At 33.6% G+C, this 25900-nt stretch overlaps 2 protein-coding genes across 14 annotated transcripts; both read right to left on the bottom strand.

Annotated features, from left to right (window-relative positions):
* Positions 1–3521: 3521 nt before the first annotated feature.
* Positions 3522–9438, bottom strand: LOC147396033 (epoxide hydrolase 2-like). The gene is made up of 4 exons (XM_086450963.1): positions 9099–9438; positions 8355–8537; positions 4305–4543; positions 3522–3988 (listed from the first exon to the last, which is right to left on the bottom strand). Exons 1-4 carry the CDS (start codon positions 9378–9380, stop codon positions 3742–3744), a joined length of 951 nt encoding a protein of 316 aa, XP_086307089.1. The 5' UTR covers positions 9381–9438; the 3' UTR covers positions 3522–3741.
* Positions 9439–15524: 6086 nt separating this feature from the next.
* Positions 15525–25448, bottom strand: LOC147396034 (ras-related protein Rab7-like). 13 transcript variants are annotated; one of them, XR_015180665.1, is made up of 6 exons: positions 25310–25448; positions 24985–25176; positions 19260–19405; positions 17599–17701; positions 16010–16675; positions 15525–15862 (listed from the first exon to the last, which is right to left on the bottom strand). XR_015180665.1 is itself a non-coding variant. In XM_086450967.1 (6 exons), exons 2-5 carry the CDS (start codon positions 25012–25014, stop codon positions 16040–16042), a joined length of 294 nt encoding a protein of 97 aa, XP_086307093.1. In that variant the 5' UTR covers positions 25015–25176; positions 25310–25448; the 3' UTR covers positions 15525–15845; positions 16010–16039. The 13 variants fall into 13 exon arrangements, 4 of the variants coding, with proteins under 4 accessions (XP_086307093.1, XP_086307092.1, XP_086307090.1 ...); XR_015180672.1 differs by adding an exon at positions 20519–20549 and having other exon boundaries at positions 16010–17701; XM_086450967.1 differs by having other exon boundaries at positions 15525–15845; positions 16010–16054.
* Between the last annotated feature and the right edge of the window lie 452 nt (positions 25449–25900).

The following is a 25900-nucleotide window of genomic DNA, read 5'->3' on the forward strand; positions in this document are numbered from 1 at the left end:
TTGTGAGCAAATTTGCTCACAGCCCAACATCAGTTTGACATGTGATGCGGATGACATCAGTAATAGAGAGAGTTTCTCCCTTTTGCCCGTCGCCCTCTGTCCATCGATTTATTTTTTAAGATTTTAAATTTTAAAAAGAGTGGTTGAGCCCACATTAATTATCGAATCGACAATCCAACAACACAACCGTCTGCATTTCATGAAAATGTTCATATATATATATATATATATATGGGAAGCGTTTAGAGGCCCTAAAGAGAGCCAAACACTTTTGAAAATAGGGGTTAGAAGTTTCGAAATTGACTGATTTTTTGTGAGGATGATCTTTTCGTGGATCATCCAATTTTTATAAACCACTTTTGATGAGATTAGAAGTTTCGGAATGGGTTGATTTTTGGTGAGAATGATCTCCTCATCATAAAGATCATCCTCACAAAAAATCAGCTCATTCTGAGATCTCTAACCCATACATTGAAAAAATATTTGATACAATGTTTGACTCTCTTTAGGGCCTCCAAACACTACCTTTTATATATATATATATATATATATATAAGGTCTCATTGTACGCTTTACCCTACACTTTACCCTACGTGTTTTGTCCTACATGGGTTAGAAGTTTTGGAATAAGCTGATTTTTGGTGAGGATGATCTCTATGGTGAGGAGATTCATAAAAAATCAGCCCATTCCAAAACTTTTAACCTCATAAAAATGGTTTACAAAAAATGGACGGTCCACAAATTTTCAACTTGTAAACATGGGACTAGAAATTTCGGAATGGGCTGATTTTTGGTGAGGAGGATCTTCTAACCGTAGAGATCATCCTTACCAAAAATCAGCCCATTTCAAAACTTCTAACCCATGTAGGACAAAACACATTTGGTAAAGCGTAGGGTAAAGTGTAGGGTGTTGAACATTTCCCATCTATATATATATATATATATATATATATAGGGAAATGTTCAGCACCCTAAGTTTTACCACACACTTTAACAAACGTTTTTTGTCCTACATGGGTTAGAAGTTTTGGAATGAGCTGATTTTTGGTAAGGATGATCTCTATGATTAGAAGATCATCCTCCCCAAAAATCAGCCCATTCCGAAATGTTTAGCCCCATGTTTACACGTTGAAAAATCGTGGACCGTCCATTTTTTGTAAATCAATTTTGATGGGGTTAGAAGTTTTGGAATGAGCTGATTTTTGGTGAGGATGATCTTCTCACCATAGAGATCATCCTCACCAAAAATCAGCTCATTCCGAAACTTCTAACCCATGTAAGACAAAACGCGTTTGTTAAAGTGTGTGGTAAAACTAAGGGTGCCGAACGGGACCTATATATATATATATATATATATATATATATATATATATATATATATATATAGGGGCGTTCAATGGCCAACTTTTTAGCAAACTTTTTGGCAAAACATTTTTCAAAACATGAGTTAGAGGTTTTGGAATGGGCTGATTTTTGGTGAGGATGATCTCTACGGTGAGGAGATCATAGAGATCATCCTCACCAAAAATCAGCCCATTCCAAAACTTCTAATCCCATCAAAAATAGTTTACAAAAAATGGACGGTCCACGATTTTTCAGCTGGTAAACATGGGTTAGAAGTTTTGGAATGGGCTGATTTTTGGTGAGGATGATCTAAGACGGGCTGGGATAAACCAATCAAGTTGATATAAAATTATTTATTAATCTATTAATATCTAAATACTTCCAATTGTTTAGTTTTTATATAAAATACCGTTGATTAGAAAGCATGGTCAAAAGATAAAATATCTCAGTTGACTCAACTTAGTTATACTGATTTACACACCGTGAAAAAGACCCATATTTAATGGTCAAATTTCTTAAAATTTGATGGATCAAGGTGTTGAATTTTTCATTGTGATTTATTTTTTCAATGGGCGGAAAGCGTCAAACTATTGGAGATGGGAGTAAAAGAACACAACAAGATTTGAAACCAATTCTGATTTGGAGCCATTCCTCCACAACTGAATGCAACTGATTCTCCTGATATGTAGTAAGTTGCTAACTGTGTGACTGATTAGTAACTGATCTCTTGATGTATATTTATATGTACCTGTCTATTTTGAAAATTACTGTGGAAAATTAATCTTTTTAAACTGTCTTTGACCTGTTTCTTCTGATGGAAAAATTCGACAACTCTAAATCGTCGAATCTGGAGAACATAAAAACTTTCAATGACCCTTTACTGTCAAAATTCGATTTTAAAAATCATGGGCCTTGGCGCATTGAATTTTCCAATTGTCAAATGAGACGACATGTGAAAAAAGACACTAAATGTCTGTATCGTTGTGGAATGATATGGATCTCAGTATCAGATGAGATTTGAAACCATGGATTCAATCACTGAATTAAGTGAACCAGTAATTTTCTTGAGCCATTCTAATATACAAAATCTTGAAATTTTCCCTTTTGAAAAGATTTTAAAAGATATGTCATTAATGAGATTCTTTTATACGTCAATACACATTTAATGTCATATTCTATGACATATTTAATGTTGTATTCTATACCCATCGATGTCTAACTGAGATGGTAAGAGGCAATTGGGTGTACTCCCCAGGTCGAGACTTTGAATCTCTATAACCCCTCTACCGATGTCTAGCTGCGTGGCTATTTAAAGGCTTCACATGACAAGGTGGAATGGTGCCTGCGGGTCAGGGTCAGTCCTATGGATAAGGTTGGTCTTTGGATCTCAGGGATTGCATCGTTAAAAAAAAAAAGTTATATTCTATGAGAAACTAGACTAAAATGCCCTCAATTTCAACCTCTTGCAACGCAGACACCTTGTTTGAAGGAGATGTAATCTTTAGTGAAGACGAGGGTGCAAAGTGTGTTGTTAGTGTTTGGTTAGTTTCCACCCAACCAAATTGAACCAAACCACGTTCAACCAATTTGATAAAAGGCTCATTTGAAGAAACACAGCCTTCAACCAAATTGATTTTGTAGAACTCTATATAAGAATTGCAATTGAGAAATTGGGGGAAGGCATCTTTTGGGTCTAAAAGCATTTCTTGAAATTGATGGGCATTTGATAAAAAAAATTGCTTCATTATGCTTTATATTGTATTTGAATACACATAATCTTTACTGTTATAATAAGAAAAGGCCTTTCTCTGCTATGTGCACTTTTATACCATTCACCACTTATCATCCTATGCTTTATCCCCTCCATTTTCTCTCTCCAAACTCTAGACCTTCCGGTTGAACTTGAAACAAGTTTTCTATAAAAATAGTACAGTTGTTGAAATAATATAATTGAGATCCACGACAAGTACAAGAAAACAGATAATTTTATTTTTCCATGCAATTGGCCTGGCCTAACAACTTATATTAAAATATGTTACATAATAATATATTAAGTATGTAGAATGTGCCAGCTAAAATGTGAAATGTGTCATTTTCTTAATTGTAACTAAAATGAAGATCAACACAATTTTGAATGAGAAATGTTAAACAGACACACAGAAACATAGAGCAAGAGAGATGAAAAACAGGTCATATTATTGCACTAAATATGAAAAACAAGTTGGATCCATGTCTAAATATTCTTCTGCAACCTTCAACACATGAGAATCAGATTTATTGTATAAGAATACAAAACGCTGCTCCTAGAGATGAACACTCTGAGCCTTACTATAAGAGAGATTGGAAATGTCACAATAGGATAATAGTGAGGCATCCCGAATGGACAAACGAAGAAGATCAAAACTCCTTGATGAAGTCATAAATATGAGTGCTGATTTCTTCAGGCTTTTCTTGCTGGATGAAGTGAGCAACTCCTTTCATTACAACTACTTCCTTCAGGAACGGCACGTCTTTCTTGAATTCATCTCCATCTACATATTCTTTTATACCCGGCATACCATACACCAGATCCAAGTCACCTATAATAAACTTACTTGGTACTTTTACTTGTGCCCCGGTCCATGGTGCTGTGAGCTCCCAAGTTCTGCCAATAAATAAATAAATATGGAAATTATTATTCAAGGTAGGGCTGTCGATGGGCGGATCAGGCCAGGTTTCATTAAGCCCAAAACTTAATTGAATCCACATAGGCTCGGGCTGAGTTTCAAGCTCAGCCCACAACAAATACTCTAAAATGAAAGGAATGTGGCAAAAAGAAATTGAATCTAGATTGAACATGGAACAATTACATAAATAAAATTTAATCCCACGAAACAAGACAAAGTTCTTAGGCTGCTTATTCTTGGTCTTTTATTTTGTTTTTAAATGAAGATTTAAACCAAAGTTTGTGGCGAACATACAGGTCAAAAGCTCGGTAGTAATTGAATCCTCCAGTGAAGCCTTTTTGTTCAAATGTGCTAGCAAAATAAGTAATGTCTTCTTCAGACAACCAAGAAGGTAAGGGAATCGGAGCATTAGGCGGAACTCTAAGTCCTGCTCTGGTTATCATGGGCGGACTTGGATCACGTAAAGTTAGGAAGAACTTCATTACTGTTGCAGCACCAACACGAGCAAACTCGGCTTCCATCTCTCCAGGTTCCTACAACAACAGAATTAAGTAAAATATACTTAATCAGCTGAGTTTTATACTCATGTAAGGATAGGACGATAGGTAAACATTGAAGCAGCAAAAACAGTTAACAATAGGAGTTACACAAAATAATTCATAGTCATTGCCCCCGTACTCCCACCTTCCGAGCAGGGGGGTGCTAGCCCCCATCCAACCCCCCATTGAGCTCAACACCAAGCTCAACTGGTGAGCATTGTGTTAAATGATGAACAATACTCCTGGCTGACTAATACCATTAAGCTCCACAAACCATAACAATCATCACCATATTAAAAATAAATAAATAAATAAATTCTGATAGAACCTGTAGTATGAAAAGTGAAGTCCAATTACAGTCCACAAAAAATTTGGGAGGGGGGAGGGGGCATAGGAAAATGATGCAAAGATGAGAAAATTATGAGGGTGTGACCTGTAGAATTAATAATGAATTGTGTTGCGAGATGTCTAGTATTCCTAAGTTGGGCTTGGGTTTCAAGCAAGGGCGGATTTAGAGTGGGGGTTGTGGGGGCATTTGTCCCCACAAGAATTTTCAAAGTCTACGAATTAGTGATTTATAGCAATGGATTTTAGCGGTGGATAAAAAAATGGGCCACTATTGCCCCCACCAATTTTTTTTTTCCAATCTTAGTTGCCCCCACAACTTCTTTTTTTTTTCTTTCACTCTTAGTTGCCCCACAAAAAAATTTCTACTCTTGATTGCCCCCACATGAGCAAAATCCTGGCTCCACCCCTGGTTTCAAGAGGCCAATTCAGAAGTAAAAGGGAGTTTTTTTAGGGTAGGGGCTTTAGCTCGAAGGAAATTTGCTAAACCACATAGAACCTAGTGTTCTTTGGATGTGTATAACTTTTCGATCTGATTCTTGTTTTGCTTCTGCACAACAAATGAACAAGTGGAGGGGAACTCCTAAACTGTTATGTGCTCTAGATGTGTTGACTAAACTAAAAAAAAAAAAATTGTTTTTACAAGACAACTGTTGGGAAATAGTTGTGAAGATGACATTCTTCATTTTATTTAATAAATCGTCAAAAAAAATAATAATGTAAATGTTAAAAATTAAGAGCATAACATTCCAAATCCGTCATTCACAATAAAAAAATCATCACTATTGTTGTTGGAAAACCTAAAACGTGAAGAAGATGAGAAAATGGTAGTTTAGGTATTTCAAAAATATTATAATGTGAGATGAGGTTCAAGGAATATTAAGAAATGTCCCTCGACCAAGGTCCTGTAAGTAATTTTCCCTTTTCTTAAGTAGGGTCTTTACGCTTTAGCATGGTATTTTGAAAAGAAATGATGGGTGCCCATGTCGGTGGCAATTGCACTTCTTAGTCATAAAAAGACAAGTATATAACAATTATTTTGTGGGTCCTGTTACTTTAAGGGTAGCATTCGGCAACCAACATTAGGGAGCCAACACATTTGTCCTATGTGGCTTAAAAGTTTCGGATTGAGTTGATTTTTTGTGAGGATGATCTCTGTGGAGGAATAAAATCGTCTCTCATCCGGATCATTCATCTGCACTATCAACACGTATTCCGAGGTAAACACGTGATATTATTTAAAGAATATTTTATCTTATTAAGGAAGAATCCCAATTTAAAAAGATTCTTCCCCTTTTTTTTATGTAATTGTTAATTTGAATAAGAGCAATATGATCAATTTTAACATAATTAGGATTATGACTCTTTTTAGGATTTTTCTATTTAAAAGCCTTAAAGTTATTGTACAAAGGAGGAAGGTAGAGGAAGAGAGAGAAGAGGTTATGTAACTGTAAGATCTATAGTGAAATAACTTCTCGAGTCCGTGAAAGTAGGCACGCTTGCCGAACCACGTGAAAAATCTTTTTATGTTTTTTTTCTTTTTCGTTATTTTTTCATTATTTCTATGATTTATTGGTGAATGATCTTGTTAAAAATCAAATCTCGAGGTCAATCACAAAAATGACCTCCACAATCTCTATGATTGGAGATCATCCTTACCAAAAAGCAGTCAAATTTGAAATTTCTAAGTCCATCAAAAGTTGTTTATAAATTTTTGGTAAAAAATTAACGGTCCATAGAGATATCTCATCCTCACCAAAAATCGGTTCAATCTAAAATTTTTAAGTCACATAGGGGAAACGTGTTGACTCTCTATCGTTGACTGTCTCACCAAAAATCAATTCAATTCAAAACTTTTAAGTCACATAGGACAAATGTGTTGACTCTCTATCGCTGGCCACCTCACCAAAAATCAGCACAACTCAAAACTTTTAAGTCACATAGGACAAACATATTTTGACTCTCTATCGCTGACCGCCTCACCAAAAGCCAGTTCAATTTAGGGGTGCACATGGTTCGGATTGGTTCTGATTTTGACAAAATTGGAACTGAACCAAATATGATCGGTTCTACAAATTTGGAACCAAACCAATCCAAACCAACCTTGGTTCGGATTGGTTTGGATCGGTTCTTGGTTCTCATACTTTCAAAATAGAAAAACTAGTAATTTTTGTTTCAAAAAAAGAATCCTTTGGAGCATATCATAAATAATGCCTATTTTTAAAATGAAAATGATTTTATGATTAAATTTTGATTGAAATCTGTATAAATTAAAAATTAGAGGAAACTCAATGAGAATAAAAAAAAATTGTAATTTTAAAATTGATATTTTGGATGGATTTGTGAGGAAACTAATCCATATATGGTAGATTAACTAATCCAAGTCTAGGTTCGTATAGTATATTTCATCTAACAAACATGGCATAAAGGTTCTCGTAAAAAAATAAAAATTCAAACTCTTTGAAAAAGTTTTCCATAAATGAGTTGATCCATTTAAGAGTTGAGAGAGAGATGTGTATACATTTTTTATGAGTTTTTGTTAGAAAAAAATGGAGGAGATGAAATTGAAGACTTTGATGAGTTACCTCTTCGTAATATACTAACATAGTTGAGAGAGAGAAATAGATGATAGAAGAATGAAACTAAGAAAGAATTTTATTTTTTATATATATATATATATATATATATATATGGGTCAGGTTCAAACGACAACCATTTCAACACACATTGCGACAACGTGTTTTGTCTTATATGGGCAAAAATGTTTGGAATGGACTGATTTTTTATGAGGATGATCTCTGTGGTGAGGAGATCATCCTTGCCAAAAATCAGCTCATTATGAAACTTCTAGACCGTCTAATTTTTGTAAATCAATTTTGATGGGGTTACAAGTTTTGGAATGGGATGATTTTTTGCCAGGATGATCCCCTCATCACAGAGATCATCCTCACAAAAAATCAGCTCATTCCAAACATTTTTGACCATATAAGACAAACACGTTATCGCAATGTGTGTCGTTGGAACCCCACCCTATATATATATATATATATATATATATATTATAATAGATACTTCGGATTAGTTCGGTTCTCGGATTGGTTCGGTTCTATTATACCCCTAATTCAAAACCAAACCAAATCAATCGGATTTTTTTATATACAATCCGCACCCGAATCAAACCATGCTCAATCCAAATCAATCAAATCCAAAAGGCTTCAGATTGGTTCAGTTCTCAGATTTACCCAATCCAATGTGCACCCCTAGTTCAATTCAAAACTTTGAAGTCATGTAGGACAACCGTCTTGACTCTCTGTCGCTGGCTGCCAAACCTGACCCTTACTTTAAAGTTTAAATACCAAATAAATAAAACAAGAGACAAAGTACTCTGGAGAGGTACAACTCCAAGTGTGAAAAAAGGATTTTAAAAAAAGGCTTTGTTGTTGTTGTTGGGAAAGATCACCTGGAATCTCAACATGTAGTAGTCATCACCAAAGTGTTTCCGAAAGTGCTTTAGAAAACTCATTGAAGGATTTCGACGCAAAACAGGGAGGCTTAGGTTCACCAAAGCCTTAACCCGGTCCGGTCGAAACAAGCACATATGCCAAGCCATGAATGCACCCCAATCATGTCCCACCAAAAACACCTATTATTAACAACCATTAAAACAATCAGAAACAATGAATCAATTTTGGATTATTAGAGAATCACTTCTCCTTGATAAGAAAAAGGGTTTTTCTTTTACAATTTAGGAGAAATAACCAAATATATATATCTTAAAATAGTGAAATTCTCATTTCAGCAAATTATTCATTTTAATTCAAAAAATTGTAAATTACCATTATTTGGAATTAATTCTCATTTCCTATTCGGTAAAAGTTTTAATTTTGAAAACGATAATTTGCTGTTTTCAAAATTAAAATCTGATGCCAGATTTCAATTTTTGAAGAGAGATGGTATTAGCACACGAACTTTTACTTATAATACACCAACCCATCTGGAAACAACTACGTAATTCCAAAACGATTGGTGTGTTGTAAGTAAAAGTTAGTGCAGTAATAGAATTTTTCTTCTGGACAAGGGTATCTTCTATTGACAAGGTTATTTTTGTAATTTAACTTCAAATTTTTTCCTCCTCACTTTTTTATGATCTTGATAGATAAACCGCATATAATAAAATCAGATTTTAGAATCGGAAATTTCTCACTTGGTCTTGACCAAGGGCGTCGATGAGGGAGATTATATCGCCAATAATATGGTGAACAGAGTAGGCTTGGAAGGAAGTTGGAGCATCAGTTCCGCCATAGCCGCGCATATCAGGAGCCACGGCTCGGTAGCCATGAGAAGCGAGGGAGACTATCTGGTGTCGCCAGGAGTACCAAAGCTCAGGAAAGCCGTGAAGTAGGAGAACAACTGGGCCCTGGCCTTTCTCTGCTATGTGCATGTTTATGCCATTAACTGCTATCGTTCTGTGTTCTATCCCCTCCATCTCTCTCTCTATCTCTCTCTCTCTCTCTCTCTCTCTCACTTTCTTTTCAAATGTGATGATGTCTAGGGTTCAACTCGAACAAAGTTTCCTTTTATAATGGGAAATGGTGGAATGACAAAGGGTATTATAATATTTTAAGAGAGACTATTACGGTATTAACCCCTCCCCAACCAACTTCTACTTAAAAGCATATCAAGATTTCCCCTAGTTCTTTATTAATATTGAAAATTATTTAATAGACACTGTTGGAGGAGTTCCTTTCTAGATTGTCCCTAATTTTCTTTTGGGCGGTAGTTTGATTCTACTAAATGAGGAGTCGTTTTTTACTTTCTGACTCTGCTTGCCACGTCAAGTATAGAAGGTTAGTTTTGTAATTAAGAAATGCCTTAATCCACATGGGTGCATGTGATTGGTGGATCCCAAATTTTTGTGACTAGTTTTTTTCATAAATGAGCCGTTCTAAACGGACTTCATCACAAACTGTGCTGACGTGGCAGTAGGAAGTGAATCATAGAAATTTCTTTAAGATACGACACAAATCTATGTTGCTCTTCACAATAAAGGGGTGTAATTTGGTCTGGTTCAAATCGAGAATCAAATCAAATTGAGAGTTTTAAATTAGTTTGGTTCGATTTATAATGAATTTTGATTCAATTTTGAATTAACAAAATCGATAACCGACCAATTTGATTTGGTTCTTGGTTCATGTCTTATAAGAATTGAACTAAACCAAAAATCAAATCTTTATATTAAAAAAATTATAAATAAATATTATTAATCCATTTACTAAATTACACCCATTTTTTAAGGATAAAAAGATATATGAATGCTGCTCATTCAAACAAATCTTTGGTTGAAGAAAAGATTACCACCAAAATTTATCCAATCAAGTAATCAATTAATTATATATGAACAATATATATTCAAATTTGTCTTTTTTTTCCTTTGTTGAGATGTAAAACATATACAAAAATCTCTAAAAATATTTAATCCATGTGAACCCGGGAAGGAAAAAAAAGTCTTTAATAAAAAAAATTCTCCTTAATTGTACCTCAAATTTAATTGATTCATATGATTTCATGTGAATAGGGGTGTCAATAGATAGTAAAAAAATTCGAATCCGATTCAAATTTGAATTTCAAAAATCAGATATTATCCAAAAATTTTTGGATATCAGATTCAAATTCGAATAATTTTATATATTCGAATCTTTATCGGATACGGATTCAGATATTAACATTTTGAATCCAATACTATTCGATTCAAAATAATATATAATATATATTATTCTATTTAATTTATTTTTTATAGAAATAATATAATATATATTATTTTATTTTATTTATTTATTATATACATAATACGTTTTTTTAAATAATAAAAAATTAATTGGATAAGGAAAAATTATGTTTTTTTTTAATATACAAATTATTCGAATTCTAATCGGATATTATCCGATATCCGATATCTGATATGATAGTCCGATTCAAATTGGGATAGAGTTTTAGAACATCCATTGGATTCAAATTCGAATTTGAATATCAGATAAAAATTTTAGATTCAAATTTAAATATTATTGTATCCGAACCAATAAGCATCCATTGACAGTCCACATGCGAAGCTGTGGGTTTTGACCAGATTCGTATGAGTCCCACCACTATGCTGGCACCCCACATGTGAAGCTGTGGGTTTTGACCAGATTCGTATGAGTCCCACCACTATGCTGGCACCGCAGGAAAATGAGACTTTCATGCTCTCTAACTTTATTTTAAAGAAAATAGTAAAAAGAAGACAAAGATGAAGTACGCAGAAAGTGCCACCTAAAATGTGAAATGTGACACTTTCTTGAGTGTCACTAAAATGAAGATTATCACAATTTTGAATGAGAAATGATACAAAGTTACACAAAGATGCATATTAACTAGAGAGATGAAGAACAGGTCATATAATTGAACTAAACATGAAAAATAGGTGGATCCATGTCTGAATATTCTTATGCAACCTACAACGCACAAGACATATTCAAGACTTATTATATATCAAGGTGATAATAGTCTTGAGAGATTGAAGAAGGGATGAACACTAAGACTTACCATAAACGAGATTGTAAATGTCTCAATGGAACTATAGTGAGGCTGCCAGAAGGGACAAATGAAGAAGATTAAAACTTCTTGACAAAGTTGTAAATATGTGCACTGATTTGCGTAACAACGTAAACCCTTGTGATCTTTGTGTGTGTTTGTCTTTTCGATCTGATTCTTGTTCCTGCTTCACTTCTACACAACAAATGGATTAAGTAGAGGATAGCTCCTGTGGAGGTCAATTTTTGTGATTGACCTTAAGATCTCATTTTTACAAGATCATTCACTAATAAATCATAAAAATCATGAAAAATAACGAAAAAGAAAAAGAACACAAAAAGATTTTTTACGTGATTCGACAAACATGTCTACGTCCACAGGTTCGAGGAGCCGTTTCATTATAGATCTCCAGTTACATAGCCTCCTCTATCTTTTCTCTCCTCCCTCCCTTATATACTAGAGAAACCCTAATTAGAGTATTAACTCTAATTACTTATAATTTACCACTTTGCCCCTTATCCAAAATTAACAATTACATAACAAGGAGGATAAAATCTTTTTAAATTTAAAATCTTCCATAATAAAATAGAATTCTCTTTAAATAATGCCACGTGTCCACCTTGAGATGTATATTGATAATGTGAATGGACGATCCGGATAGGAGACGATTTTATCCTTGAAAAGGATTTTATCCTTCTTGTTATGTAATTGTTAATTTTGGATAAGGGACAAGGTGGTAAATTGTAATTAATTAAGGTTAATACTCTAATTAGGGTTTCTCTATTGTAAAAGGGAGGGAAGAGAGAAAAAGATAAAGGAGGCTATGTAACTGGAGATCTATAGTGAAATGGCTCCCCAAACCCGTGGATGTAGGCACGTTTGCAAAACCACGTAAAAAATCTTTCTATGTTTTTTCTCTTTTTCGTTATTTTTCATGATTTTTAATATTTATTGGTGAATGATCTTGTTAAAAATGAGATCTCGAGGTCAATCACAAAAATTGACCTCCACAAATTCTAAACAGCTTCATTTGTTCTTTACATGTACTAAATTAAAGAAAATTATTTTACAAGACAACTGATAGAAAATAATTGTTAATTAAGATATTAAATTCAATTGGAATATTAGGCTAGAAGGTCCATTGCTATGCTGTTTATTGAAGATAATCTCAAGAAAATACTAAATTCAGAAATAGAAAGAATGGAGCCTTTTCGATGCAGTATCGAGATTTGTCTTAAAAGACATGAATAGAATTTGAATTTTTCACGAATCAAAATTTTGCCATATTCCGAAATGCTAACAAGGGTCCGATCTGGGTAATTTTTTTACCAGATTAACATCTTATTTAGTAGGATACAAACATCAAATCAGAATGAAACTGATGGATCATGTAAAATCAACTGTATTATGTGATTTCCTCGATTTATGTGTTTTATTGATACCGGATTCATTTGAAATCGGAATTAGGGTTGTAAATATTCTAATCAAAGGTAATATTAATACCTACATGGTTTCATGATCAAATCCCGTTTTTGTCTTACGATAATTTTTAAAAAATTACAAAAAATCCTCAAAAATACTTAAAATTTCACATGGGACCCTCAAAATTTCTTTTGGAAATCCATTGCTATGTTAGATATTCTTTAGTGCTTCTGAAATTTTAGAAAATAATATGTACATCGCTCCCAAATTTTGAAAATTGCAAAAAGGTCCAAATTCTCAATAAACTTCAAAAATAACATGTGCTCACACATATGATTGAGTCAAATTCAATTCAATCACAGGTCCCTAATTCATTTGAGCGGGCGATAATGGAATGCAATGCTGGAGCATGAGTCCAAAAGTATCAAACCATTTGATGGTTCAAGAAACTATCGTTCCTTTGAATCTGACAAGATCCACTGTACATAGTTATAAATATCGAAATAAATAAATAAAAATAATTGTAATTCGAAAAATTGAGTGACATTAAGTAGATAATCATGTAAATGAGTGAGTCGGGGTGCCTAAAAACCTTCCTGAATCACAATTAAACCTTCAAACTTGAATATATCATTCATAGATTATTCCCTTGAGTCAACTAGTCAAAAAAAAGAAAACATATTTTAAAAATTAAAATAAAATCGGATGGCCATTCACACCCAGTTAATTCAATGAATAATGATGATTATCATGTGACAATCGATTCATCGAGAATCTAATTGCTACATCCACCGCCAAAAATAAACTACTATTACTAAAAGTAAAGTCACACAAAATTTACACCAACTTTTTTAAGGTTTAATTTGAAAATGAACGACTACCGAACACCCAAATTTTAAAATTAAAATTCAATAGTAAAAAACAACCTTCTTTTGAGAGTAAAAAAATTCATAATTCATAAAATTTCATCCCGAACAACCCTTTGGCATCACATCCTAGTTTTGGATGCCACAAGGTGACTTGGTTAGAAAACTTTCCTAATTAACTTCGTATGGAAAGAGGTTTTCATTATCATATGAGTCATACTAGCCCTACTTAGTAAGATTTAAAATCTTAATGAGGGTTGTTTTGTCCACATGGATGACCATTTTGGGAATTCAACCTTAAAGGCCTCTAAACTTCTATGAAAAACATAGATTAAAAAATATAAATAATGAAATTACTTAGTAAGGAAAGTCTTTTTTCTTTCCAAAACTAAAGCCCTAACCACTAATTATTTAAAAAACATCGTAAATCACCCTTAATATTTTATAGATTTGAAAAACTGTATTATGAAAAAGTTATACAAAATTGTGGGGAAAATGGGTAATTTAAAAAATCCTTAAATAATTATTGATATTTGAGATATCTTGCATATTTCGTGATTTAAAAACAAAAACTTAGTGACACACTAACTAAACGTGTCAAAATGGGTTAAACGGGTTGACGTCCTTAACCCAGACTTCTCCCGTTTAATAATTGTATTAGACAGGTCGACACTATTATCACCCAAACCCACTAATTTCATATTATTTTCGAGCAGTGTTAAGATTGCCACCCTTTTTTTAAGGGTAAGCTGGACTTAAACCCACGACCTCTAAGTTGTTTTACAATGAGTCAAACCAATTGAGCTACGGCTCTAACTATAAGCCCCAAATTTTTTAATGTAAGTTGGACTTGAACCCATTACCTCAAAGTTGTTTTGCAATGAGTCAACAAATCTACGGGTGTAAGGCCCTAAAATTTTGATGGGCATGCTGGACTTGAACCCACGACCTCAAAGGTTATTTTTTGCAATGTGTCTAACCAACTGAGTTATAATTTTGATGGGCATGTTGGACTTGAACCCACGACCTCAAAGGTTATTTTTTTGAAATGTGTCTAACCAACTGAGCTATGGGTGTATACTCGAACTTTTTTAATGGGTAAGCGATTGCCTCCCCCATTAGGAAGTCTTAATTAATACACACGACATGCTATGATTGCTTAATTTGGAATTCTATGAAAGTCCAAATTAATTAATTTTTGTGCAAAAAAAATTCTCTAGCAATTGGGTTTTAACCCTGTTTTCTCACGCATAAGAACTGGTTTCATTCACTAGTGCCAAAACTTAATTTATTATTATTATTTTATGTAAAAAACTTTCTACAATTCTTTTACAAGTTCAGTGTGACACAATCCATTGAGTCCAATAATATTATATATAGATGTAATTCCATCACTAAAATAATAACTGAATATTTATTTTAATCGTGTTTTTACACAATCTTTGTGGTACAAAATTATAGGTTTTTTGTGGGGGTCAAAACCGTTGCAAATACCCAAAAAACCACTGCTATTATCAATAGTGATGGCCACGTATAATGCCACGAGGCCATATGGAGCCCTATAGTGATGGTAAAAAACCACCGCTAATTGTATTACCATCGCTATAGATATAAATGGGGCCTATAGTGACGGTAATGACTACCGCTAATTAGTTTTTTACCGTAACTATTAATACGATTTGAATGCTTATAATGGCGGTAATGACCGCCGCCAATAAGATTTTTTTTATTTTTTAATTTCTTTTATTTTAAAATTATTTTTAATTAAATACCTATTTTTATACAACTTGTTAATTAAATACAATTACTTAGTAAGCCAAATTAGTTAAGAGACAATTATAACAAAATAATAAGTCGGTTGAATTAAGAGTCAATGCTTATAAATCCATGTTTGTCACTCAAAAAATAAAAACTATTTATCATGATTGTTGTTGTGGGCACTAATCATTGCCGGGTTGATTGTGCTGCTCATCAACCGTTTCTTTAACCATGGTTACCCAAACAAAGTCAGTGAAGCTTACACTAGGCAAAAGAAGAGAATCAACTATAAGCAATCTAGCACTGGAATGTTTGGCCAGCGCTTTTGTCAAAATCTCCTGATATATTTCAGAACCTATAAGAAGATTTAAAAAATTCAAACCAAATAAGTTGAGCACATACAACAACAAAACAAAAAAAGTGGTGGGGATGGGTGGAGGGTAGTGGGGCGATGCTGGGAAAAAAGAACCTTGACATAAACATACAGAAATAGCAGTCGTACCTGAAGGACCAGATAACAATATTCGTTGGCTTACGGTAGGGAGATCTGAGGTATATTTTGCAAACTCATTACACTTCAAATGTACATATGTGGATGCAATTAAAACATTCTTTGTTGTCTCAATGTAACAATAACCAATGTTAGCTAGATATGAAAATAATCCCCACATACACACATATGCATGTACGGCATGATTTGAATATTTTTAAAGCTCATACTACTGATACTTACTAAAAAAAGGAGCTAATACTACTGATAACAGACCAATGAAGTGAAGAGTAATGAGTAGGCACACTTCAAAAAACACCCACAAAAAAATTATAAAAGTGGGAATAATATAATAAAATGAACACATTGTTTTTGACAAGCATTTGGCCAAAATGCAAATTCGTAATGGATGCAAGGCTCAAAATAATCATTTGTTGTTTGCTCGTAGTTTATTTTTTTGTTTTTTATGAGTTTTGCTTGTGCTTTATACTTATTTTTCAATGATCATATCTGATCAATAGGTCTGCATGGAATGGCACAGTCAAATAATGAAGAACATCACAAGTGTGGGTACAAGATAACAAAAGGTTTGGTAGGAAGTGAGAAAGCATGTTTTGAAATGAATGTGTGGAGATGTCACATCATCACCACTTTTCCTTTAACATTCTAACAGTAGATGTGCAAGTTAGAAAAAAATCATTTTCAGATTTAGGCTCAACTTAAATAAAAAATTAAGAACACTCAAAAAAACATACTTGAACGTGCGCAGGAAACTCAAAACGAGATACTTCACGAAAAAGGGCCATATAAAACTACATTTGTGGTTCTGACATTGTAATAACCTCTAAGAATGCACAGCGCTACAAGCTAGTTTCAAACATAACACTGACTTTGCTTCTATGGACAAGGAGAATGTCTAAAAACAAGATTAATGACGTTAATGCAACTCTTTGAGTTAATAGCAGCCATTTTGCTATCATTTTCTACTTCTATTTTGCCATTTGGCTGCAATAGCAGCAACACATCACAGCCACCTTATTTACTGTGCCACCACTCAAAGAGTTCAAAGACTCTTAGGAGTTGTCCCACACATCCCAAACTACTGGAAGAATTACACCCATACTTGCCTAGTGAACAAGCAATGAAACAATCCCTATACTTATGAAGGAAAAAAGAAAGTTTCTTTTTATACCATTTCGTAGTTATATCAGAGACCATCACTACATTCTGCCAAAGAGAAGAAATCGAAAGAAATGAAACCACCATTTGGAATAAATCATAAATTCCTTCTCAGACATTGACTAATATGCACCTTAATGTTAAAATTCGACATATTTTCGCTACATATACTGAAATATTTCTATTTTCATAAGATCTAACACAATTTAACAGACAATTTGGTTTTGTATATATTTGCGGAAATTAGGGGAATAATGTAATTTTCTATTTTCATAAAAGAGAGAACTGCATAAATATTTGAAAGAAGCCCATTGAAACACAAAAGAATAAAAGGAAGTTGTTTATTTAATAGAAGGAAATTACATTTCACATTCCGCATTTGTAATCATGGAATTTGGAATAAAATGTATTGGAATTTTCACCTGACTAAACAAGGTATCATATAGAGCCATGAGTCCACTTTGTCCAACAGCTGCACATGCCTTTCTATCAAGTTCAACTTGTGGTGTTTGGAGATCAGCAAATCTGCAAAACATAAACAACTATGAATTCCTTTTAGAGGGACTTCCACCCTTCCACCTCTCTTTCCTTCAATAACATCCTTTAATATAATATAATTAGATCCATCTAAAAGAGGAAAACAGAAATATGTAGTTCTATGGAAATATATACATATGAAAATTATATTCCATGAAACCAGGGGTTTGGTTGAACAGATAAACAAGCACTTTCTACATTTTTTTCATTATAGGCACTCTCGCAAACCAAAATATAATCATCCTTCTACCCAATATTGCTCTTCTTGACTAATGATGTCATAAAAGAAAGCCAGCATCATCATCATTGAGGGCACCACAAACCAAGTGGACATGTGGCATAAATTATGACCGTTCATGTGGCATAAGTAATAGAGTCACTGAAGAAGACGAAATACTCGAAGGATAGAGCCCGGAATATATAAAGCAACAAACAGTAAACACCAGTTAATGTTCAACGTCACGATCAATGGAAAATGCCTAATAGATGGGCAAATTTATCAGCTAGATCAATTGGATAACAGAAAATGTCAAAATCATTTGCCAAAATATTATTAGAGAGCTTCTATTGCCACACCAACTTTTACTAAGAGCACCCCAAGATATGTGACAATTCTTTGTTGGTATCATCTTAAATTTTCACAAAGAAAGTGGAATCCAATTACTTCCCTATTATATAGACCAGGTGAATTCAGTTTTTTGGGTTTCCAAAGTTATCATATCTAAATATTTTGGGTTCAATCCTCAGGTATGATTAGTGTCTAGGTTATGCACCATAGTACATCCATATTATGTCCCATAGTACATCCATATTATACTGAGAAATTGAGAATAAATTTTGTCTATTAAAGAGTAAAAAAAGCATAACAATTTTTTCTTTACTGTTCAAGAATGCTGAAAATACTTTATAATAAAAAATAAAAATAAAAATTCAAAGTGATATTCCAATGCACTAGAGAAAGTAAAATCAACAGTAAAAAGGGGATCCATAATAACAATACATATCCGTCATTTCTAGATACTCTGCTACACAACCAAGTGCTGCCATATTGTGGACTGTTATCTCAAAGTTGGCATGCTGCACAATAAAGTGATGCTACATTGTGTCAGGATTACTTGAAAGCAGTAACAAACTCCTCTTCCAATGCCATGAGTCTCAAGTCCAATGCTCGCAGCAATTCATTTCTGTTAAGTTAATAAATACTCTGATTTACAAGATTTCATTCCACTATTCAGCTCTACCTAGAGCTACAATATGTTAAGATCTCCTATCTTGAAATTTTTTCTTAATGTCTAATGATGGAAAGTAAGAACATTCATAAACTTGAGCCATGGTATGCCCTTAAGAGCACTCGTTAACAAAACCCATATATATAAGTTATTTGGTCAGATCCAAGCATAATCAGATTCTTATATTGGTGGCCTCATTTCAATGGTTGGATTATAACAGCAAAAATTGACAACTTAATCAAATACCTATTAGTATAGAATTAATTATAGCAAGGATTTGATGATGATATAAACATATATGTAAATATTTTACTTACATTTCTTCTTCCTCCCCACTCTTCAGGGCATTCTTTGCTATGCATTGAAAAGCTTCTTCAATGCTAATGCCTTCCTTGGCGGAGGTCTCAAAGTATGGAATATTCCCCTTTGAAGCACACCATGACCGTGTTTTTTTCTCAGACACCTGGATTGATCCATGAAACACACATTACCATGTAAATGAAAAATCAAAAGGAATAATAAACCATTAGAAAATATAAATACACAGATATGCTCCCATACCACTCTGCTATAAAAAGAGATCTTGTTGTCTCCTTTGGGGAGGGGGGGAAGGGGGCATTGTATGATCATAAGGAATAGGATAGTTATACGAAATAAAGAGATTTTTCATCCTCTCTTTAAGAATTGGGTGAAAGAATAGAAAGAGGACGCAAGTAATGTCACTCCAAGAAGCTTAAAAGCTTTATTCTTTTCACCTCAAGAAGAAAGAATCAAGCTCGTTAATATCTTTATTTTTTAGATAAAATATCTAGATCACCGCTCATGTTAAATGATGTGTTCAATAACAGGTGCTAATTCTCTATTGACATTCCGTCTTCCTTGAAGCACAACAGATATAAAATGAGTCATTATCAACCTATGGAAGCCTTGTAAGAAAGTTACCTTTTTTAAGAAGAGCATGTACATCTACTTTAGGGAGTTACTTAAAATCCAACTGAATCAAACACCATCAAAGTGACTGCTTCTCATCCTAAATAGGTAGACCTATGGTAGCAGGACCCACCCCAGTTATATTTGAGAAACCCATAAAAATTTTGAGTACTCATCCACCTCTTACAGTTTGGAAACCCCTTAATCTTCCTAATTCCTACTATTAATTAAAAATATTATCAGCTACTACTATAGTTTCTTTGCCACAACCTCAAACATTTGAAATCTAAGGCCTTGAACTTTCCCAAGATGGAGCTAAAACTAATTACTACAAATTTTATATCCTGAAAACAATCTCTCTATAAATAATGGGGAAAAGAAGAAGAATAAATCTTCCAAATTAACCAAACTATTACCAAAAGAAATAAAATCAAAGCTACATGAAACCGATTTCTCAGAACAAATCAAGTCACAACTCATCAAAAGAAACAACAAATAAATCTATAAGGAGTAGAAAGAAAATCCAATATATAAAGATCTGAGAACTAGAAATGATCCAAAGAACATAAGAAAATATTTGCAATAATGTTGAAGCATTGCTCTCAAATACAAGATAAAATACAGACGGGGGTTTAGGATTTCTTACCTTTGAAACCTGCCATAGACGAACCAAAACCCTAAAAAATACAAATGAAACAGATGATTAGAATGACCTTATGGTTTAATTTTTTTTCAAATTAGGTTTTTGATGGTGAGAGAGTAGATAATTTTGGATTTGGTGTCTATAATCCAAGAAGAAATGCTAAAACAAGTTTCTTAAAGGCAAGATTCTTCGTCAAACTGGACCACTTACACCTACCAATCTATTAAAAATCCTCGAATAACCCTCAAACAGGAGAATCCTCTATCACCCTCGATAAACACCAAAAATAAAAAATAAAAAAATTACAGAGTAACAATTAGAGAAAATTGACTCAAACGAGCTTTGATAAACACAAGATTCCGTTTTTTTTACCCAAATTCAAACAGTTCAACTCCAATTATTAGCAAACAAGCTTTGATTCCAGTCTCAATCTTCACATTTCGAGCTTCGATTTCACAGAGGAAACTCCAGAAAGAATCGTTTTGCGACTAACATAACTCATCAACAATTGAAATGGATTCAAATTTCACACAAAAATCTACCGTAAAAAAATTGCAGTTTTTTCCGTCCAAGCGATGAATCCTTGGATGAATAAACTTCTTTCCTTCCATATCAGAGAACTAGAAGATCCGGAGATGGAGAGAGGAGGTAAATGTAGAGACACTGAAACCCTAGAAAACTAGAGAATCAATGATTTGAGAGAGAAAACGCGAAGAAGTCATGGGGTTGTGGAGAGTTTCATGATCTTAATAGAGAGAGAAGACAGTCTAGAATAGAGTGAGAGTGAGAACTTTGGGCAGCCCTGTAGCGACGGCCAGATAGTAAGTCCGTAGCTAAATGTTGTTATAGCAGCGACGCTCCTGATATGACCGTCGCTAACATCCGTCACTGTAGATTGTCCCTAATTTTTTTTTTTTGGGGCAGTAGTTTGATTCTACTAAATGAGGAGTCATTTTTTATTCTGACTTTGCTTGCCACGTCAAAGTTAGTTTTGTAATTAATAAGGGTAGTTTTCTAATTAAGAAATGCCTTAATACACGCGGGTGCATGTGATTGGTGGATCCCAAATTTTTGTAAGTAGTTTTTTTCATAAATGAGCCGTTCTAAATTGACTTCATTAAATACTGTACTGACGTGGCAGTAGGAAGTGAATCATAGAAATTTCCTTAAGATGCGACTCAAATCTATGTTGCTCTTCACACTAAAGGGGTGCAACTTGGTCTGGTTTAAACTGAAAATCGAATCAAATTGAGAGCTTTGAATTAGTTTGGTTTGATTTGTAATGAATTTTGATTCGATTCCGAATTAACAAAATAGATAACCGACCAAGTTGATTTGATTCTTAATTCATGTCTTATAAGAATCGAATCCTTATATTAAGAAAATTATAAATAAATATTATTAATTTATTTAATAAATTATATCCATTTTTTAGGGATAAATTGATTTTTTTATTTATAGATAGATGAATGACCTTTTTTTTTTTTATGGATGGGATTAATGAATTTTTTTTAATTGTTGAAAAAACTATTGAATTTTTTTTTAATGGATACATGATTTTTTTTTTTTTTTTAATTATTGATAGATAGATAAATGACTCATTATATGAGATTTCATATTCATATCTATTTATTTTTATTAAAAATACCTTGATTCAATTAGGTTTTTTAAAGTCACTCCAATATTATTTTTATTATTAACCAATTCAACATCAACTTCATTGTTTTCAACTTTACTATGATATTTTATTAAAAGTTAAAAATGAGGAAATCATTTTTTTATTCAGAAGGATGAAGATGTTTGATTTTGAGAAGAACAATCAATGAATTTTTTTTGCTAAACTTGATGACGAAGGTAGTTTGATAATTTTCAATTAATGAGTCAGATAAGACCAAGATCAATTAATGTTCGAAGTTTAACCAACGAATGTTGGGTGTAGTAGTCTCCCCCCCGCCCCCTCCCCTCCCCAAAATTGGAGGTCTTGAGTTCAAGGACTCTCATTGGTAGGGGAGGCAATGGGTCAGGTCATGTCGTGTTGAGGTAAAGGTCTTACGAATAGTATACCTAACCCAACCTAAATGCTCTATCCTTTGCCGAAAAGAACACCCATTTGAGTCAAGTGTGCCCAAAGATATCTAATTCTTCTTGAGTGCTGGCATGTGCCTCACACTACCCAAAGTTCTAACAACCCCATCATATATTCTTATCTTCACGATACCCATTTCAATGATTTTGCATGCTACATCATTACCCATTTGAACATTTCCACCGTTATGAGGTTCATAGGAGTTAAACCAATCACGATTGGAACACATAAGAAAAATACACCCGAAATCTAAAATCCAAGAGTTAGAGGTGAGATTACCTGAAAGATGCCGCTAAGAGCTCGCCATCGTTTTCCAATGCTATGATCACCATGGAGCTTGACTCGGCTTTCTTCCCTTATTTTACCTCCGTTTTGTATTTTCTACAATCTCTTTTGTAATGTCACTTCTTCCTGCAATAGTAACACTCTACTTCTAGATTTAGATTTAGAATTAGAATTTTTCCCTTTGGATTTTCCTTTCTCCTTTGTTCGACCTCTCGCTCACTTGAACCATTTGCAATGAGTCCTTCCTCTTGAGCATCTTTCTTATTTGACTTGTTCATGGTCACGTGAGAGATTAGGTCTTCTCCTCAAACTTGAGATTCTCCTTGCCAAACATAAGTGTGGTCTGAAAGTGTTAAAAGGAATTAGGAAGTGATCTTGACAAGAGCAATGTTTTGTCTTCTTCTTCAAACTTCATTTCTACCTTCAACAAATCACTAAAACATTGATTGAATATATTCAAATGTTTCATCTTTATGCCAAATAGTTGGTCATTAAGGAATAATTTGTTAGACAAAGTCTTTCTCATGTAAAGCTTCTCAAGCTTACCCCATGTTCCATTTGCGGTCTTTTCTTATATGACGTTGTACATGACTTTATTGGAAATATGCAACTCAATGAAACTAATAACTTTTAAATCCAATTCCTCCCATGTCTCATTGGACATGTTTTTTGGCTTCGTTTCAATGTCTCGAATGCAATTATGAAGCCTTTATTGGATAAGAATATTCCTCATCTTCCTTTGCTACAATATAAAATTTGATTTTCCATCAAATGGCTTCACCTCAAAATTCACCCCACCAGAAGGTTCGATCATCATTGTACCCTTTTTCACCATTGCAAACACCCTAGATAGCCTTTTATCTGATACTACTTGTTGTGTATGTGAACACCTTTGTGAAGCTCACTTAGTAATTTAATCAAACATTGATTGAGTATTTCACCAAACACCTTGTATGCCACACCTTCCAAGACCTTGTTTGATAATGGTAATGAAGGATAATTCAATTAATAGTAGTAAATACATATAAGACAAACAACCACACAAATAAAAGAGTAAGTACATAATACCAACAACACGAGATCTTTCGTGGTTCACCTGAAAGTTATGTCCACAGAGGTATGAGTATTGGAGCTCAATTTCACTATGAAGAAAATGGGGCAAATTGATACAAGGAGTCACCTTTATCACTTAGCTTCACCTTCTTTTAGATCTCAATCTTCCTAAACCTCTTGACCTTTCCTCTCTTGGGTTTCTTTCTTTTTCTACTCTTTTCTCTAAAAAAAGACTTAGATTTACAATAAAAGAAAACAAAATCTCTTTTAGAAACATCACAAAGTGGGTTACTTACATAAGTTACAAGCCCAACCCAAATTACCTTGGAGCACCCAAAAAACACAGATACTCGGACCGGATTAATTTTGAGCCATAACTTCCACACTTAATCATTTGTTCTAGAACCCCATGGAATTCTTAGAGGGTTTTCTTTATCTTGATCTATCTATTTTTGTTGCTTTAATTTTTGAGAGATCCTATTGCCACACCTACTTTTGCTAATGCCACGCCAATCCATATGTAAATCACCAAAGAATTAGCACACTTCATGGGGTGAGATTAGAAAAAGTTGGCATGGCAATAGAAGGTTAGCCCTCTAATTTTATAATGTATGGTCATCAATCAAGGTCCCGAAAATTCAGATGATTTAATTTTCCTGATGATATTGCTATTGATGCCCAAACAGTCAAGTCTTTTGGAGAACGCAGTTGATAATCCTTGATGGATTCTACATTTTCTATCATGTTAGTTCTGTTTATCAATAGCTTGGAGTGACAACCGTTGGTGCCATAAATGACACCAAAGATTCAAACCCAAACAGATACATAGAGAGATGAAAAGCAGGTCATATAATTATACTAAACATGAAAAACCATTACTGAATATTCTTCTCCAAGTCACACAGACACAGACATTTATTACAAAGGTGACAATGAAGTCTTGGAAAACTATAGGAACGCAAATGCCACCAAAAATATTGAACGAAGCAGATCAAAAATTCTGGATGAAATCGTAAATATGTGTGCTGATTTCATTCGCTTTTACCTGATTGATGAAGTGGACAACACCTTGCATTACAACCACTTCTTGCAAAAGTGGCACATCTTTCTTGAATCCATCTCCATGTACATATTCTTTTATACATGGATTGTATAGACCAGGTCTAGATCACCCACAATAAACTTAACTGGTGTTTTCACTTGTGCCCCAGTCCACGGTGCAGTCAGCTCCCAAGTTCTGCCAAAAACAAAACAAATTACTGATCAAAGTTCCTAAAACTGCTCTAAAATGAATAAAGAAAAATGGGTAAGAAAATGAAAATTGAATCTAGACTTGTAAAATATTGAAGCAAAATTAGTAGCCAACGTACAGGTCCATTGCTCGGTAGTAGTTAAATCCTCCAGTGAATCCGTTTCGTTCAAATTTGCTAGCGAAATAAGTGATGTCTTCTTCAGACAACCAAGAGGGCAAGGTAATTGGAGTATTGGGTGAGATTTTAAGCCCCGTTTCTTTGGGAATAATGAATGGATCTGGATTACGTGAAGTTAGAAAGTTTTTGAATATTGTTGCAGTATCAAAACGACCGAACTCCGCTTCCATCTCTCCAGGCTCCTGCAACCAAATTTTTTTTGGTATAACTTTTAATAAGTCCACTATTTTTAAAATTAATGTTGGGCGGATAAAGTGGAGAAGCACTCTTTGATTCGTACTAATCAAATTTAATGGAAAGTCTTTTACATGACAACGATAAGATCAATCATACTTTACATATTTAAAGGTTGGGATGTCAGAAGATTTCATGATCATAGAATGAGCATAGTAGAGACGAGGATATTAAGATTGATGAATGGTAATGCTAGTAAATACAAAATAAAAAAAGGGTATATTCTTAGGAAATTTATAAACAATTTCAATATGAGATAAATTAGAAAAAAAAATGTTTAAAATGGTTTGAACATGT

This window comes from Akebia trifoliata, chromosome 8, assembly GCF_017979445.1.
Source record: "Akebia trifoliata isolate Shusen 1 chromosome 8, ASM1797944v1, whole genome shotgun sequence".
Classification (NCBI taxonomy): domain Eukaryota; kingdom Viridiplantae; phylum Streptophyta; class Magnoliopsida; order Ranunculales; family Lardizabalaceae; genus Akebia; species Akebia trifoliata.